Source organism: Monopterus albus, unplaced genomic scaffold (genome assembly GCF_001952655.1).
Source record: "Monopterus albus unplaced genomic scaffold, M_albus_1.0 scaffold59.1, whole genome shotgun sequence".
NCBI lineage: Eukaryota > Metazoa > Chordata > Actinopteri > Synbranchiformes > Synbranchidae > Monopterus > Monopterus albus.
In genome coordinates, this window is record NW_018127939.1 from 868,618 (window position 1) to 887,790 (window position 19,173).

General features: G+C 40.6%; 1 protein-coding gene across 4 annotated transcripts in view; it reads left to right on the forward strand.

Moving 5' to 3' along the window:
• Nucleotides 1-19,173, forward strand: part of LOC109961794 (PQ-loop repeat-containing protein 1) — a 61,962-nt gene that overhangs the window by 19,471 nt on the left and 23,318 nt on the right. For all 4 annotated transcript variants that reach the window (XR_002275176.1, XM_020602931.1, XM_020602930.1 and 1 more), the window contains one exon: nucleotides 18,139-18,355. Coding sequence is in view for 3 of the 4 variants with exons in the window: in XM_020602931.1 (XP_020458587.1) it covers nucleotides 18,139-18,355 (217 nt within the window). In the remaining variant the exon portion in view is untranslated. The remainder of the gene's footprint in view (nucleotides 1-18,138; nucleotides 18,356-19,173) is intronic.

A 19,173-nucleotide genomic window follows, 5' to 3' on the forward strand; every position in this document is an offset into this window, starting at 1 on the left:
TAAAAATGCTAAATTTCATATAAAACATGCCTTTTTCAGGGATTGAGTAATAGGTTAATTTGCCTCTTTTTTACAGCAGTGGGAATAAATGTGCCCCAACTTGATTTGATACATACAACAACTAATTCTGTCTGTGTCAAAGACAGTGCTGGAAAAGACTGTTACTGCACCCTCTGAAGTGTGTTTGGAAAGAGACTATTGTACCCTGAAGAAGAAGTATTTGTGGCTGTGCATGCCACTTGTGTGTGTGTGTGTGTGCATCAAATTGTGAAACACATGTGATCACAGTAGATACAGATATCCTCTGGTAAAAAAAAAACAAAACAATTTGCTATGATTCCTATGATCATCTATGTTTCTGTTATTGCATCACATTCTGTATTGTCCTGTGCTTTACTCAAGCAGAAAATTGAGCTGCTGTTACTGTGCACAAGTAGAGTCAGTGGCAGTTGTGCAGATTATAGAAAACTGATTATTTTGTTAAAATTAAAGGCTGAATATTTGGCAGAAGATCACGCTGTCAGCTACTTATTCAGACTATTATTTTACATCTGACACCATACTATGACACAAATATAGGTATTTTTAATATAAGTATTTAGATGTGTTTAATCTACGGTAGATGCAATTGTAATTTTCAAAGTCACAGACAGTTTTCCCTGTCATACCTCCAGCCCATTCACAGCACTGTCAATGTGAAGGACTGCTTAAAGATTTACAACAAGAACTAGACTCTGTCATGTTCCTAAATTTAACAGCTAGTTAGCCACAGCATGTTTATTCAAGCATAATTTATACAAATTTATGACAGGTCTTCCTGAATGTCAATGGTGAGTTGTTAAATCTCATATTGTATTGTATATGTCGCTCTGTTTCCAATGAGGTTCAGTGCTTTCTCATCTAAACATGTCCGACTGTGTTTATGAACACACTCATCCAGGGTTTAGAGCCTGCATGTTACTCATGTTATTATGGGCTGGTTCAGGAACCTGAGTGATGTGGTTGAAGGTGCTGATATAATTTATGAACACTACCAATTATGTGCACAAGACTGTGTTCCTTAATGTCCATAGCATTAAGAAATGTCAGCACGTGCCCTAATGTGCCCAATAATTACAGAATGTTATTTACGCAAGCTCTGGTCAGTCATTGCTTTAACAAAAAAACTGGCATCTCTATAGGACATGTGTATCTCAGACAGTGTTCACTTGTGCTTCTGTGTTGAAAATGAATGTTAATTTACATGTTCATATAGAAGCCTCACAGAACAGATGCCACATCACAAACTGTCAAACTATGTTTTAGAGAAAAGCTTTTCATATGCACAGTGTAATTCAGAAGCTAATAATGGTTACACTCCAACTGACTTTGTTTATCCAGCTGTGTTATCTTTGATTTACACCTGTTTATTTCTATAGGATGGAAGTCTCCTATTGATAATGTGTCTGCCCTGGTAGATCCTTTGGACCCTTTGGACCTTCGTGTTGCTGTGTCCTTATCTAGACGCCCCAACTCTTCCATCAGTTGATTATTATCAGACTAGATCACCTTCACACACACACACACAGTCAGGCTTAACTTTGTGTGTGTGTGTTTGTGTGTGTCTTAAATAGAATGAAAGCAGAGATACAAGTAAAACTGAGTCTGTGTACTGTCATCTGTAGATGCTGTACATCATAAAGCACTGTTCTGTATTTACACCCACATCACTGACATGTTTTTTGTCTGTCTGAGGAGACAGAACAAGGAAGAGAACAAGAGAGCTGAAGTGTAGTTGATTTCATCACCCACACCTCTGTCTCTGGCTTTCCCAGCATGTGTGACGAATAGATTGTGCAGCACGTAATTGATGCTGCACCTCCTCATTTCTGTCCCCTCCTTCATCCTCAGCACCAAGGTCATTGCAGCTCAGCACTTTGGTTTCACCGGTCTGTCCAGTTATCATCCATAATATATACACACACAGCTCCACGGCCCACTTCAACTTATCAGCCTGAATGTCTGCTATAATCACCGTAGCCACAAAATGTATTCAAGCAGTATTGGTAGAAATGAAAAGAGTATTGTGTTCACTATATCATTGTACATTGCCAATTTATTATACGTTGTTGGCAGATGTTGTAAAATAATTGAATTGTCAATGACTGGTTAAAATAACCATCTAAAAAGACAGGGTTTCCTGCTTCCTGTCAGCTCAGTGTCAGCTCTGTGCTCAGATGTCCAGCTATCAAATGAATATTCACAAGCCCAGCTCATTGTAGTTCGACAGCATGAGCTGCCAGCTTTAGGTAAAAGTGCTAGTTTGCAAAAGAAGAACTAAAAGTAAGGCCATGGATGTTTTGCCTCATCTGAATCTCCTGGTGTTGCATCAGCCATTATTCTACTGCTGGTGAAAAAGAGAGTCAGCTCAGTCTGTGGGTGTCTTTAAAGTTTCTGAGAACAAATATTTAATATGAAATAATTTACAATGAAGGATTTGGAGAAACTAGGTAATGTAATTGATGCCAGATATGAAAAGAGCCTCAGTGATCTGGATTAGCAGATTAGAACTCATTAACATATTTGCTCACTCACGGCACTGGATAGCCTTTGAAAAATGCATAAAATTGAAGAACTTTCTTTGAAATGTCAAACTTACATTTTGCTGCTGGCAGCAATTTCGAAACAAGCAATGAATTTCAAAGGGATCGCACTGAGGTTTCTTAAAGCCAGACCACCTGCACATGCACCCAATTTCATTTGAGACATATATAGGTTTAAGCTGGCATGCAAGGGAAGATACAGAGGCTTATATGATTACTATCAGGACAAATGAAGGACAATGGCAATCAGGGGCTTTTGTATCTCAGATTTTCTCTGCTTAATGGAACTTCAGTAACAGAAGAAGACTGTGGAAAAGGGAGGAAGTGCTGTGAGTGAGGGTGAGAGGGAGAATGGAGGAGATATCTTCATGGGTCCTCTCTGTCCTAATAACTAACAACTGACTAGGGTCCCAAGACCTGGTACATTACAATAATTAGAGGAGGAAAATGTGTGTTTTGCTGTGAGATGGTGAGTAAAGTATGAAGTGCATGGAAAATGACATGTAATGGCACTTTTTCAGTGTCACAATTTCAGATAATAGGGCCCAAAATGCAGGCACAACAGGTTGAGTAAAGTAAAGATTTTAATATGCAATAATGCCAACTACTCAAACCTGACCAAAACAAAAACAAACTCTACTAACCAGATGCAGGAACAGGTGAGACCAAAGTCCAGTAAGACCTGAGATGGGGCACATGGGGTTAAGTAATGGTGACAAAAGAACCAGCAACCAGACTCAGCGATTTAAGATGAAGGCTGACACGGAGCAGGTAACAAGACACCGGTGAAGGTGATCTAGGGCAATTAGAGATGGTGTGAAGCTGGGGCTGGTGAGATGAGGGGAAAACTGGAAATAACCACAAAATAAGAGGATAAAATAGGACGTCAGACTAAAACCCTGACAATCAGATTAAATCTTTTAAAATGAACAGTAGCACTTTTGGGTTTAGGTGACTTGGGTCAAAGGGACCTATCAGTTCTCATCGGTTTTAGAGTAAGTCAAAATAAAACCCATCACATCACTAACTTTGTGTAAACTTAAAAAGTCTGTCCGTGAAATAGGGGTGGAACGGTTCAGAGCTCATGGTTTGGATCGTAGCATGATTTTAGATTTTTCATTTTTCACATCAGCAAAAAATAAACAAATAAATTGCAAGTTTGTGTTCTCTTTGTTCAGCAGCTGCCTGCTAAACTGCTCGTACTGTCTCCCTGCCTGTCTAAATATGCTGCACCATGAAAAAGGAGCAATGTAAACACTGATTTCAGGGTCTCTGTTCACCTGTATATGTATAGGGACCATACATCCATCAACTACAATCTGTTACACCACTGCCATCAAAGAGGATGGCTGAAGTATTTTATCTGAGTAACTAACGTGTTCTGCCGAAATCCTCCCCCTGGCTATTCAGGGGACAAAAGTGAAAGTGAGACAAAAAAAAAATCTAATGTTATAGTATTGGAATACACTATTCCCATAAATTTCCATTAGGAAAGTGTGTCCAAACCTCAGACTGGTAGTGTAAGTATAGAGCTAGGTAATACAGTTGTAATCATTACTGTGTTATTGATGTTAAGAATGATTTTTCAACATAAATTTACTGTCTTCAGTTTACTGACATAATATAAATATTAACTATCTAACTAAATAAATACATAGATAGATTTGTGTGTGTATATATATATATATATATGAGGAACCAGGGCAACCTGATGAGAAGTGGGCTACTTGAACAAGACATTCATGGACAAGAGAGGAGAACAGGGAACTATTGGAATGCTACTATACAAGTAACCCCAGTGAGAGGGGTTACATACGGAGGATGTAAGACCTATGGATACTTTGAAACCCAACATCTAGACTAACATCAAAACAACTACTAGCCCAGTGCTCTAACATCAGCAAGAAGCACCTGCTATCACAACTAGATATTGACGAAGTGCAACACAAATGTTACAGCAAGGGGGAGCCAGGACGACAGGTCAGAGGGGAGATACATCATCATCACCCCCACAATTAGAGATTGGGTACCAAGCCCCAATAACAAGCCGATGAGCGTAATTCAAGAGCAGCTGACCTGAGATTGAAGATCACGAGCAAGATGGACACCAGGAACCTCCATGGCTGGTTACCAAGACTAAGTGAAGTGCCTTCTGATAGTTTACTAGAGGATGTGAATTCAGCACTAAGAAGAATCCCTACTACGACCATAACTGTAACCAACAAGCTCATATACACCACAGCAACTGTGATCCTTGAGATGCTTGGCTATAAGTTCAACAAAGACCATAAGGAGCAGTATCCTCCATGGAGGAGGAGGTTGGAGACCAAGATCAAGGCAACATGGAGAGAAGTTAGCCAGCTATTGGAATTACAGAAAGGCGTGATGAAGAAAGGGGTACCTAAAAAGTACAATTCACTGTCCATACCTGAGTCCTTAGAGACTGCCAAGCAAAGGCTCACAGCCCTGGCCACACGACTGAAGAGGTACACCAGGGAAGTTGAAGCCAGGAGAGTAAACCGAATGTTCTCCACTGAGCCATCCAAGGTGTACTCTCAGTGGCAGGGTAATAACATGAGAGCAGACCCACCAAGGCTGGAGACTGAACAATTCTGGAAGAGCATATGAGAGAAGGAGGCATAACATGATGCCCAGTGACTAGTGGACTTGAACAAGTTCCAGTAACCATCATAATGGCAGACATCAAAGAGAGGATCTCAACAATAAAAGTGGCCCTAACATGATCCACGCCTACTGGTTAAAGAAGCTAACTTTACTCCATGATCACCTTGAGGGGACAAATAAACCAGCTACTAATAGATGGAACCCACCCTGAGCGGTTAACTGAAGGCCAGACAGTCCAGATCCTGAAGGACCCTCAGAAGGGAGCAGTACCAATAACCTGCCTCTGCACAACATGGAAGCTCCTGTCAGGCATCATAGCAGCTAAGATGAGCAGGCACATGGCTCAAGACATGCGCAGCACCCAGAAAGGAATTGGTAGTAACACCAGAGGAGCAAAGCACCAGCTACTGGTTGATAAAGTAGTCACTTGAGACTGCAAGTCTAGGCACACCAACCTGTGCACTGCCTGGATTGACTACAAGAAAGCCTATGACTCAATGCCTCACACATGGATCCTTGAATGCTTGGAACTGTACAACATCAACAGGACTCTAAGAGCCTTCACCAAGAACTAAATGGGAATGTGGAAAACAACCCTAGAGGCCAACTTCAAGCCAATTACACAAGTCAACATCGAGTGCGGTATTTACCAAGGAGATGCTCTGTCCCCACTGCTGTTCTGCATAGGGCTGAACCCCCTCAGCCAGATCATCACCAAGAGTGGTTACGGATACCGACTACAGAATGGTGCAATGATCAGCCACCTCCTCTACATGGATGACAACAAGCTGTATGCCAGGAGTGAATGAGACATCGACTCACCGATCCACACCACTAGGATCTATTGCTCCAAAGTGGGGCAAGAGTGTGTGTGTGTGTATATGCATGCTAAAAGGTAGACTGGATGGTGGTGGTGGATGTGGGAGTCTGACAGTATGCCAGAATTGTCAGTGGACCTGAAGAAAAACAATTATTGTTTGTTTTGGTGTGGAGGTGTCATGTACTGGTTCTACTGTCTGATACATAGCATTCTGACAGGATGCACACATATAAGCATGAGTGGGCCATCAGTCTTTCTGCGATGAAGCTGCATGTCTTCACAATCATGTTTACAAAAATGAATTGACCTTTTCTCTCTGCCTCTGTCTTTCCATTAACAGGAGTATTTTACTCATTAGTTCAGCCTAGTCTAGGTCAGGAGGCTAGAAAGAACACACACACTGTAGACTACACTCAGTGAGAAAGCAATCAGTGGTAGAAAAAACAGCCATGGTTCACTAGCAAGGTCAAAGCTGCCCACTGTCAGAAGTGCTACTGCTGCAGAAGCTCAGAGGAAGAAGTGTTTTTGACAAAAACAATTTTCTACAGACTGTGAATAAAAGACATTTCTCTCTCCTGTCTCTTAAGTTCAGATTGTATGAATGTTAACAAGCTCTTCTTTATAATGCCATATAAAAAATCCAAAACTCTTAAGCCAAATTAGCTGGGTTGCTTGGTAGCTAGACAACATCTCTATTCAAGCACAGGCTACTGGGCCCTTTTGCAACTCTGATCTTTACTTACTTTAGCAGCTGGTTGGATGGTTTAGAATTACTTGGCATTTTTTTTGTCTGAGTTAACTTCATCTGGTTGACTAAATATGGTAGCAGCTGTGGGGCCATTTCAGAGGCATGTAATTGGTCTGAGCATGAGGATATAAGGATTAGTGATAATCACCGCTTAATAAGTAAAATTTAAAATTTAAAAATAATTCCTACCATTAAATAATGGTATTTAATGGGGGGCAAGAGTGTGTGTGTGTGTGTGTGTGTGTGTGTAATATTAAATACCATTACATAATGGTATTTAATGGTGGCAAGAGTTGAGGTGCTAGAAGAGAGATATTTCTTTTTATTGTGAGGCACTATTCCATCCCTATGCATGTGAGGAAACGTCTTAGTCATTGTCACTACTCTCCTCACTGACCCTGAATGTTTCTATCTGAACATCACTACACTATAAAAGATGAGGGACAAACTACACAACTCTTGTTCTGTAAAAACATGCACTCCAAAGTTCATCTGAGGCCCAAATGCAGCTTCAGCTGTCCCACTAAGCTAATTCGTGTTGCTATATTTCAAGTTACAGTCTATTTAAAACAAATTTCCCATTTACTTTTGCAAAATGGTTCCAACAAGTTTGCAGAGTTTGTTTTTGAGCTGCTTTAGTCCTGTTGTATACAGCTGTCTCCCTAAGCTTTTCATGCTCTTCATATTCTGTGTGGTGGTAAGATCACAGATGGTGAAACAAGGTGCCAGGTTGTCTTTAACAGTACTCGACATAGTTTGGAGATTGCCATCTTTTGATCAACATCTTTGATCAAACCAAAATACCTCTATGTGAGTGAGGATGAATCCACGTCTATCAATTAAATATAATGGCGTAGACTGGAAGTATCTGTATTTTCTCTTGGTGCTTTTTGTTCACCTGTTTGTTCACTGATTTTGAACATTGCTAATGCATTTTCAGGCAGCTACAGTACGCTAGCTTAACCTGTGGTACGGTCACCATGTACACAGTGCTTGAAGTCTCTAAGCATAGTAGTCTGTCCTGCTTGGCTACATGAGGCAGTGAATGTGTGGATTCTCAAAGCTTGTTTCTGATTTGTTTTTGTTTTTTTTTGTTTTGTTTCTTTTGTAAAGTAAGTGACACATGATAATTTCAACTCACATATTGTTAAAACAACAATTAAGATTATTATTGTAGACTGTGGGAGGGAGCCAGTGTACCCAGAGAAAACACAGCCATGGGGAGAACATGCGAACTGCCTTCTTTATAATGCCATATAAAAAATCCAAAACTCTTAAGCCAAATTAGCTGGGTTGCTTGGTAGCTAGACAACATCTCTATTCAAGCACAGGCTACTGGGCCCTTTTGCAACTCTGATCTTTACTTACTTTAGCAGCTGGTTGGATGGTTTAGAATTACTTGGCATTTTTTTTGTCTGAGTTAACTTCATCTGGTTGACTAAATATGGTAGCAGCTGTGGGGCCATTTCAGAGGCATGTAATTGGTCTGAGCATGAGGATATAAGGATTAGTGATAATCACCGCTTAATAAGTAAAATTTAAAATTTAAAAATAATTCCTACCATTAAATAATGGTATTTAATGGGGGGCAAGAGTGTGTGTGTGTGTGTGTGTGTGTGTGTTAAATATTAAATACCATTACATAATGGTATTTAATGGTGGCAAGAGTTGAGGTGCTAGAAGAGAGATATTTCTTTTTATTGTGAGGCGCTATTCCATCCCTATGCATGTGAGGAAACGTCTTAGTCATTGTCACTACTCTCCTCACTGACCCTGAATGTTTCTATCTGAACATCACTACACTATAAAAGATGAGGGACAAACTACACAACTCTTGTTCTGTAAAAACATGCACTCCAAAGTTCATCTGAGGCCCAAATGCAGCTTCAGCTGTCCCACTAAGCTAATTCGTGTTGCTATATTTCAAGTTACAGTCTATTTAAAACAAATTTCCCATTTACTTTTGCAAAATGGTTCCAACAAGTTTGCAGAGTTTGTTTTTGAGCTGCTTTAGTCCTGTTGTATACAGCTGTCTCCCTAAGCTTGTCATGCTCTTCATATTCTGTGTGGTGGTAAGATCACAGATGGTGAAACAAGGTGCCAGGTTGTCTTTAACAGTACTCGACATAGTTTGGAGATTGCCATCTTTTGATCAACATCTTTGATCAAACCAAAATACCTCTATGTGAGTGAGGATGAATCCACGTCTATCAATTAAATATAATGGCGTAGACTGGAAGTATCTGTATTTTCTCTTGGTGCTTTTTGTTCACCTGTTTGTTCACTGATTTTGAACATTGCTAATGCATTTTCAGGCAGCTACAGTACGCTAGCTTAACCTGTGGTACGGTCACCATGTACACAGTGCTTGAAGTCTCTAAGCATAGTAGTCTGTCCTGCTTGGCTACATGAGGCAGTGAATGTGTGGATTCTCAAAGCTTGTTTCTGATTTGTTTTTGTTTTTTTTTGTTTTGTTTCTTTTGTAAAGTAAGTGACACATGATAATTTCAACTCACATATTGTTAAAACAACAATTAAGATTATTATTGTAGACTGTGGGAGGGAGCCAGTGTACCCAGAGAAAACACAGCCATGGGGAGAACATGCGAACTGCACACAGCTATGAGGTTCAAACCTGTGGATTTCTTGCTGTGAGGCAACAGGGCTAACCACTACCACCGCTATGCCACCCAGAGCTCCTCATTATCTCGTAAAACCTGTCCAGTAATTGTGCTAAGCTGACATTCTTGTTATCACCATTCATCTCCCTTTTCAACCTTGTAGTTTATAGCATATTAATTGGAGCTGCCACTAGAGACCTCTATGAAAAGGAACACAATGCCTCCCCACTGGGCATTCAAGCGAGCAACTATAAACTATCAAGTTCTGATTGTATTATTTGGATGTTTCTGCATGAATGTCTTTTGTAATATGCAACATATTATGTAAACGTATGTGCCAGGTGTCCATTTGAATACTAAGCATGTTTTGGGAAACGTTACTAGATAGAACTTTGCATTGCTGCCAGGGGACTATAAAAACAATTTGACAATTGGTTACGACTTCATTTATGTTGTGTTATTTTACAGAAAAGATAAAAATGGAGGATGTACTTAGGACAACTTGGGCAGTGAAGCACCAAATCCAAAACTGGATTAACCATGAAAGCTTAAAAGATAATGTAACAGGAACAGATTAAATCTCAAATATACATTTTAATGTGTTGTACAATATGACAATATGCCTCATTCTCCTGTGGCAAACATACACATAGAAGCTTCTGGAAATCAGAAAGGTACAGTAATTGCACTGGACACTCTGATTCTCCTCTGTGTGTTTGCATGTGTTGTTGCATATGTATTATTATTCAGTAATGTGTGTGTGTGTGTGTGTGTGTTTGCCATCATGATCAGAAATTATAATTTCTCAACAAAGGATCAACCAAGTATATGGTGACACAAAGAAATGTCCTGTTTTATACACTGAAAATGAGCTTAACTGCATTTTCAAAACTTAGTTAGTTCATTGCTTGTCACTGCTTTGCATTTTATTCTGTTGTTATACGTATTTTCTGGTAAATGGGCCATTATTTTGTTTGTTAAGAGCTTTGTTTGTGAGGTTTTCTTAAACTCAGCCATGTCAGGTAGAACATGTTTAATTGCCGCTTTTTTGTTTTATACCTGGAGAGATCAATTAATAGTATAAGACTAGAAGTGAGTTCATGTATTGATTGACAGCCATGATCTCCCATCTCATGTGATTAGAAGTTGAAAGATCACTCAAAAAACCAGAAGGCTGGTCAATGAGTCAGAGAAGCTTGACAATACCTCTCCACATTATGATATGTTTTGGGTCTCATTTCCCATGTTCCTTGTCCTACTAGTGGACAAATACATTTTGAGTTGCTTCAAAAGTAGATACTACAGCTTTTATTGCTTAGATACAGTATTTGGTAGCTCAGTAGTCTTAGCACCTTTTACTGCTGAGATATAGTATTTGGTAGCTCAGTAGTCTTAGCAAAGTTTTTGAGAAAGTGTAGAAATAAACATTTGGCGCATAGCATTACTCATATTTGTATTAATAAATTAACTGTTGTATTAAAGAAGGCGGTAGTGTAATGAGGTTCCTCTATCCTAAAGTAAAAATAAACTAGTTCAAGAGAGTAATTTCACAGTGAAGGTAATTTGTTCTCGTGTGTGTGCCTGCGTGTGTTTAACATTCCCAGAGTAATTTAATGAGTCGGCATTATTCTAGAAGTCTTTGTATTATTCAGAGACCTGACGGAGAAAAACGTAGAGAGCAGTGCACTCTTTCATATTTGCCTTCACTCAGTCTGGTTCTGCTTATAAATCAAGCTGTGTTTCTGCTGCACAAACAAGCCAACCCCATTTTTTGGTGTTCAGTTTGTCTGAGAGTTCAGAACGGATCAGAGACTCTCTGTCCATCCAAACGACTGTAGAGAGCTTGTGTTATCACTATTAAAGCTAGTCAGGAATGTATTAGAGGATTTTTCTGGCCTGTCTGAGCTGTCAGTACTTCATGGAGCTGTGTTCATGTATTGAAAAAGCACAGGCAGTCTGCAGATTGAGCTCATAGATTTTATGAGATGACCAATTTCTGGATCTGGATATGGTAAGGAAGCCAGTCACTTGCACTGTCTGCTGTCTGTGGACAGACTAAAAAGAAAAGAGGTTTTTTACACATTACAATAAACTGAAAAGTCCATTACACCATGCGTGTCCTACAAGGTGCCTGACCTGTCCTCTGATTAGACCAGTGAGCTGCACACTAAGCAGACACCCTACAGGAGATATCAAACAGCACCTTGCACACATCCTAAACTACTGCAAGCACAGAGCTGAGTCGTTCACTCAGGCTGACAGTGCTGACGCAGCATATCTCAAACCTCTCTAACTGTCTCTGCCTTTGATCTCAGCTTCATATTTTTGCTCTCTGTGCCAGGCCTGCAGAGAAATACTGCAAGTTTGGCCTCCATATACTGTATCTACTTGAGTGACTCAAATGCTGAAAAAAATGTGAAGGTTCGAAGCTGGGTAACGACTCTCACCGATACCAGACCCTAATGACTCGGTTGTCACGGGACATTGTTGGCCACCAAAGGACTGGAGCTCCAACGATTCATTTGTTAGGAGACATTGTTGACCGATGGACTGAAACACCACCCAGTGGGATAAATACCTCCTGCTCACCACCAGTCAGACAGAACTGATGAAGCCTCTTGGATGAGATGTGAAACATCTTCAACCTAAAAACTATACCCAGATGCCTTCTGCTAAGTCTTTTCAGCATGCTACGATCTGGATCACTGAGAATTTGCATGGACATGGCTGACTCAAAGCTACTCTCCCTCTCCTCCTGACTCACTCACCCTCTATCTCTGCATCTCTTCTTCCATCTGTAATCATCTTCTCCCTCCTGTGCGCAGCTTGCATGGGACTGCTGCCAAAGTCTCTGAGTGCTGGGAAAAAGTCTCAATAATGCTACACCCTAGCTGCATCTGCAAACTGATTTACTTACTGCCTGAGCAACTTCATATCATCCTGGAGTTACTTCGTGTACAGGTAGTGACATCCTTGGGGCTACCTCCTTGCTTGTTTTAGAAATTTTATTGTTTGATCTTGGATGGACTTCGTGCAAAGTAAGAGCACCTCGCCTCCTCCTGGCACTACAGAGCCTCTGAGGCCTTTGAAGTGCAGCCCTGGCCTCAACACACACCAGTGTATTGCTTATGTAGGAAAATAGATTAAAGAGTGAAAGAGAAAAGTGTTTTGGGGGTCAGGGTTTGCATGTGAGTGTGCTGCAGAGAAGCAGGAGAGAGGGAGGAGAAGCTGAAATACAAATTGAAAGATGAAAATGTTTGCAGCTCAGTGGGAGGATTCATGCACTGAGAAGTTGACAGTAGTTTTGAAATACCACTACTCTCATTGTTGCTGTTGTCAGCATGTTTATGCTTCATTGACTTGACCTTATTCAAAAAGAACTGAAAGGGCTTTTATGATACCAGTAAAGGTCATTCTCTAAGCCTGTGTGGGAGACCAAGAAGGTTAAAGGATTAGACTAAGTTTTACACTCATGCTTGTAGTCTTTAGATGCGGTTAAGTTCATTTCAGTTATTCATTCATTCATTTTCTACCGCTTAGTCCCTGAATGGGGTCACGGGTGGGGCCGGAGCCAATCCCGGCCGGCAATCGGGCGAAGGCGGGGTACACCCTGGACAGGTCGCCAATCCATCGCAGGGCTAACACATAGACAAACAACCACACACACACTCCTATGGGCAATTTAGAGACACCAATCAACATAAGCTGCATGTCTTTGGACTGTGGGAGGAAGCCGGAGTACCCGGAGAGAACCCACGCAAGCACGGGGAGAACATGCAAACTCCACACAGAAAGGTCCCAGGTGGGGCCCGAACCCGGAACCTTCTCGCTGTGAGGCAACGGCGCTAACCACTGTGCCACCATGCTGCCGTTTTCAGTTATTATATTGCTATATGTTGCCTATGTCACCTATTATGTTTCTTGCTTATTTTATTTTCATTTAGACTTCTATTTTATTTTAGTCAATGGTAATGTTTATGTTATCTCGGTGTGATGCATTCATCAGTACTCGTTATACTCGCTCAGTAGTGCGGTGGATATGGATGACCGAGAGTGACTCTCTGTGTGCAGGAATGACCGAGAGATGACCATGGTGTCCCAAAGTATCCTGAGGGGGTTCACTAGCCTGTTATCCTCACAGCGGCCAATTTTGCAGTCCCAACTAATTGGCAGCATGAGGTCACCTATCACACCCCAGAGATAGAAGAAAAGAGCCTTTGATGTAAAGATTCAGTGTTTTTAAGATGCCATCTTATGACAGGTTGAGTCTCTCATGTTAAAATTTAATATTTCTAAGATGACACCTTATGACAGATTAATGTGCTTATGTATTATCATTTTAATACGTTTGGACATATTTACAAGACAAAGTGATATGTTCAATGTTATGTTTTGTCACCTTAATGGAGTTTGTGACATGTTTATGATGTTTGGAGGCATCATTAATCTGGGACATGTGTCAAGAAGTGATTGTTTGCACGTTAGTAGTGTCAGTCATCAGAATAACTACAGTCTTTATGTCACTTGCATGCTTATTTAACTTATTACTCTTGTTGTCATAATGTCTGGAGAGGTTCCTAAAGCTGACCCTTCTAGCTTCACATACAATGTTTATTGTGTTGGCAGTCAGAGGGAAAGGTGCAATAGAGCATGGGTGACATGAAGGTGCATGGAGAGGGCATAAAAGCTGCTGCAGAAGCTCTGTAAACTGTTCTGCTTCGCAAACCAGCAACAGAGATATTGCTTGTTGTAACTGCTTTGCAATAAATCCTATGCCTTGTTTCAGACTGAAGAGACTTTGAGTGTTTTTTGTTTTTTTTTCCAAAGATAAAGAAATCATCAGTGGTGTGTGTCTGACTTATACTGGCCCAGGTCAGGTTCCACAATACCTGTCTTGACCCCCTAGTGCACAACACCTGTCCTGACCCCCTAGTACACCTCTTGGCAGCCTCGAATGACTGCAGTGACTCAGGTTTGATGTTGAGTTGAGGTAAAGTGGCACCCCAAGTGAAGAGGGACTTGTGAATAAGAGCTGAAGTGTGCCTGGCTCTCCATCTCCAACTCCATGGCTTCTGTCAGCGTCATAGTTTGTGACGGCAGACATACTGTAAATCTTTGCCAGAGATTCAATATTAGTCACGTCACATACTGTATGTGAGAAAACGGATGTTTGTGTTGTGTTGCATCTCCCTCCTCTCCCACCTTGCACGTCTGTTATCAGCTGTGGGTGGCGTCTTTTGTGGCTCTCAATAATAAAGCTATTTATCACATTCGCTGTTTGAAACAAACATGCCATGCTGCACTCGCTGCTCAATGTCTCACTCTGTCTTTCCCAGGAAGAAAGAGTAGATGCAGCTCACTGGATCGGAATGGGAAACATCCCAGCATTGTGTTGGGGGTGTACTGGGTTGTATGTGTGCGCATACTAGTGTTAGCAAGAATATAGATTTTTTTGGATACATATCAATTCTGAAAATTTGGAAGTTTCAATACTTATTTTTTGTTGTACTGATACCAGGTGTGCTTTCTCACTCTCTCACAGTGCTTTCTGCCTCGTCACTAACAACAGGCCGTGCTATATTGTGGGTTTTGTCATTACAGATGATGCAGAGCATTGGTAACAATAGGTGCTGACAGAACTGCTAATACTAGTCCTGATACTGACCATGTGCCACACACAGTGTACACTCCAGTGCACAGAATTTGCACCTGCAAATATTTGCATTTGTCTAACAACACATTGATAATGGGGATGGTTCACAGCGGCACTGTTTAGTGTTGACTACAGACCCTGTTTGGAAAAGACAAATCAGAACAAAGCTCAGATCATCTAGACTGACAGACTAGGGCGTAATCTCTATGGGAGACTGTGGAGACAAACATCAGATGCAAGGATCAGCAGCAGAAACAGACTTTACATAAGTGATGCTGGGATTTAAACAGACTGTGTTACCTGTGTACCTGTGAGTGATCAGCTGTAGCCCTACATGACACAAGCAGGGCACATGATGCCAAACTTTGGCACATGCTGACCAGTTGCGAGCCCCATGCACAGCTGTGTTCACTCTTGCTGCCTGACATGTAAACCAGCATGAAGCAGGAGGAGCTCAGTGAACATTCAGTGTGTTTTGGAGTCAGTTTAGCACTTTTGAGCAGAGAACATCTAGTCTCATATACAGTAACTTTGGTAGGCATTTGAGTGCTGGTCATAATAAATATTGGGGGGACAGTTTCTTTTTTCTATATACAGTATTCAATCCTATATGTTCATCAGATGATACAAATGGGTAACAACCTTTAAACTGAAAACACACCCTGCGTTCAGTGAGAGGAAGTTGTGACTGACCACAGTGAAAAAGTAGGCAGGAGTATGTAATGCATTTCCCATGTTCCTTGTCCTACTGGTGGACAATTACATTTTGAGTTGCTTCAAAAGTAGATAAAACATTTTCACTTCCTGTGCCATTACAGCAAGCTTTCAATCGATCCCAGAGTCTCCAGACAAATGAGCAACTTCCATGTACAAACAAAGAACATGAGCTGCAGTTGAAGGCACTTGAAAAAGCTACAAAGTTATGTTAAAATGTTATGTATATACAGTGTTCTTATTATATTAATATTGCCATAGCTGTATGTATTTTTACCCATTACAGCCAAAACTTAAAGTTACAGTATGAGACTTAAGGTAGCCCTAGAATGAAATCAATGCACTCTGCTCCACCCAGCTCTCCCTCTCCCTGCCCCACTATGCTCTACTACATTCCACCACCCTCATTATTATTATAATTATAACAAATGAGAATGCAACAAACCTTAATGATCAAGCAGGAATAATTGAAAATCTCAGATTGAGAGAGGTCCATCCCACTCAAAACCTTTTAGAAGCTAATATCTCTGCACTGCTGCCAGTGCTGTTCAATGAGTCTGGGTCACAGGAGGCTTCAACAATGGGGATGGTTCACAGCGACACTGTTTAGTGTTGACTACAGACCCTGTTTGGAAAAGACAAATCAGAACAAAACTCAGATCATCTAGACTGACAGACTAGGGCGTAATCTCTATGGGAGACTGTGGAGACTACATTAAGGCAAGTTTTGGAGCAGATTTCTACAACAAAAATATTTGAAAAAAATTACATACTGTAGCTTTAACTTCTAGTATCTAATGTTTTTGTTGTAATGTTGTAATGATTTAAAGTGTCCATGCTCATTTCCAGTTATGTAATGTTTAATCTTGGGCACCTCTAGATTAGCTATGCATCCATCATAACTGCAAATAGTCTGTAATTATTTCAGAACGATAAAACCTGAGAGCCTCCTCCTGAAAACGAGAGGATAGTTTGTGAATGTGCACAACTCCTGCTGCCGGTGTTGTGTCGAAATCGGTTTCCCCATCAAGATGTTTCCTCTAACCTGAATCCTAACTTTATCCTAACAACAACCTCTGTGGGGGTGCTACATGAAAGCGATTTTTGAACAGGGGAAACACATCTCTATGGGGGTACACTTTTCGACACAAGACCGGCCAGGAAGCCTGGAGAATGCATAAACAAAAAATATTGACAAATAAGCTACATTTTCAACAATGACAATTCTCAGGTCCCTAAAAGTGATGCTTCATAAACAAGGGATAATATCCACATTTGAGAAGATTTTCCTGTCTGTGCTGACATTTTTCTTTCATCTAGGGACACGAACCCACATGCAAATGCACGCGAGCATAGTTTCACTCTTATACTTTAGGTGTAGCCTATATAATCACAGAGGCACATGGGGAAATATAAAACTTGAGTCTAGCTAATGTACTCTTATATAGCCATCAGTTCCTTTTAGCTGATGTCAGCTGGTTATCTACAGCTGATGGTCATATGTAAGTAATGAGGGATCGTTGATCATTATGGCCCATTGAGGAGATGATTGATGGCGATGAGAATGTAGATGTAGTAGGCCAAATGTTTCCCATTTAAAGGTTTCTTGGTAGCTCCTCAACACCCCTCCATGCTCTAAATTTGGTGATGCTGAAGCCAGTCGAACAGACGTTTTAGGGATTTTGACTGCAGTGACTATTTATACTTTCATTCAGTTTTAACTCAGGATTACACGCTGATCTTGTACTCAGCCACTGGTGCTGGCCACCTCTTTCAATCAAATTGAATAGGTGCTTTGGAGAAGAAACAGCAGCTTTAGTAAATTGTAAAAGCCACCCATGACATCTAGGGTTGTGCTGATGAAAAGACAGCTTTAGACCAAAGGTAATAAACCTGCTAAATCTTTGGCTTGGCCATATACAGACCATGTTATTCCAAAGTAATAAAAATATAAAAGCTTTCAAGTATCTCATTTATCTTTGTTGATTCACTTATAAATGTGCATAGTATTGATTTAGGTGTGCTTTCTTTGCAGAATTTCTATGTGTCGGTTAATGAAACACTCTCGCTCCTGCTTCTCTCCTCCTCCCTTTTTTATTCCTGCTATTACCCTTCCTGTTTATCACTATTGCTCTTCTGTTTCCATCTGAGCATACTGTAAGAACCTCTTAACCCTTTTAGCCCTGCACACACACATGCTCTCACTTTTATTCTGCTTTTATTCACACTTTTCCACACTTTTTCCCAGTCTTCATCCTGTTTTCTCTCTTCTCTACCTGACACATCAATTCAATTTAGTTTTGCCTGAATGTAAACAAAGCTGATTTTGAGTATAGTTTAACCTGCTTGTATGTATTCTTCTCCCCCTCCTCCAGACTTGGACTTTCGCTACTTCTGGAAGTGGAATGCATTTGAGGACTACCTGCTCTTCTGCTTTGGCTTCACTGTACTGTGTGCGGTGGTCACCCTGGTGTTGCTGGACTCTGCTATGTTTGTGGAGATGCTAGGCTACCTGGCTGTGATGTTTGAGGCCATGCTGGGCCTCCCGCAGCTGCTGCAAAACTTCCACAACCGCTCAACCAAAGGCATGAGGTAAAATATTCTGCAAGGTCAAGCAGAGCTTTTGCAGAAAGATTACAGCCCACACTGGCATACGGTGGCACATTCCCACAGGACTTCAATAGTGTTCATTTTCTCTCCACATGGAAGGTACTCTCACTAACCTTAATATCCAGGGAGTGCAACTCATTAACAAAATATGCTAATAAGGTAATTTATAATCATTAGAGGCTGCATAAAAAAAAATCTGAGTCAAGGTTTGGATAAACCCAAATACTGAGTCTTAAAAAAAGATCTAACAGTTACTTTCTGTATCTGTTTCACTGACAAGTAAAGGCATTATTAAGGATGAATGATTTAACTTTAAAATTAAACTTACATACTCCATCTCTTTTCAACCCACGTGTTTAAACTGCAGTAATGGCAAAAACCTAATTAGAAAAATGTGAAAACTTCTCTGTTCTAAAATCAGTTAAAAGAATCAACTGATTCTTTTCACAATCAGAATCATCTTTAATGGTCAGGTATGTTTGAACATGCAAGGAATTTGACTCCAAACATGCATAGAGTGTGTGTGTGTGTGTGTGTGTGTGTGTGTGTGTCTGTGCATTGAAATAGTGTAGTCACTCTGAAAATTCTCTGAAAATTGTCCATAAGGCAAAAAAGACTTTTCTTTTTTATCTCTCCCCAGGACACAGTCTCACTTGTTTTCAGTAGATATTCAGGATATATGGAAGTCAGACATACAATAAATCAGTATGTACAGTATATGAGGTTAATGTTAAAATGCTAAGATTAGGCTCTTGCAGTGATGCCTGTTGGGATTAGCTACTCTCCCTGGGATTTGGGAG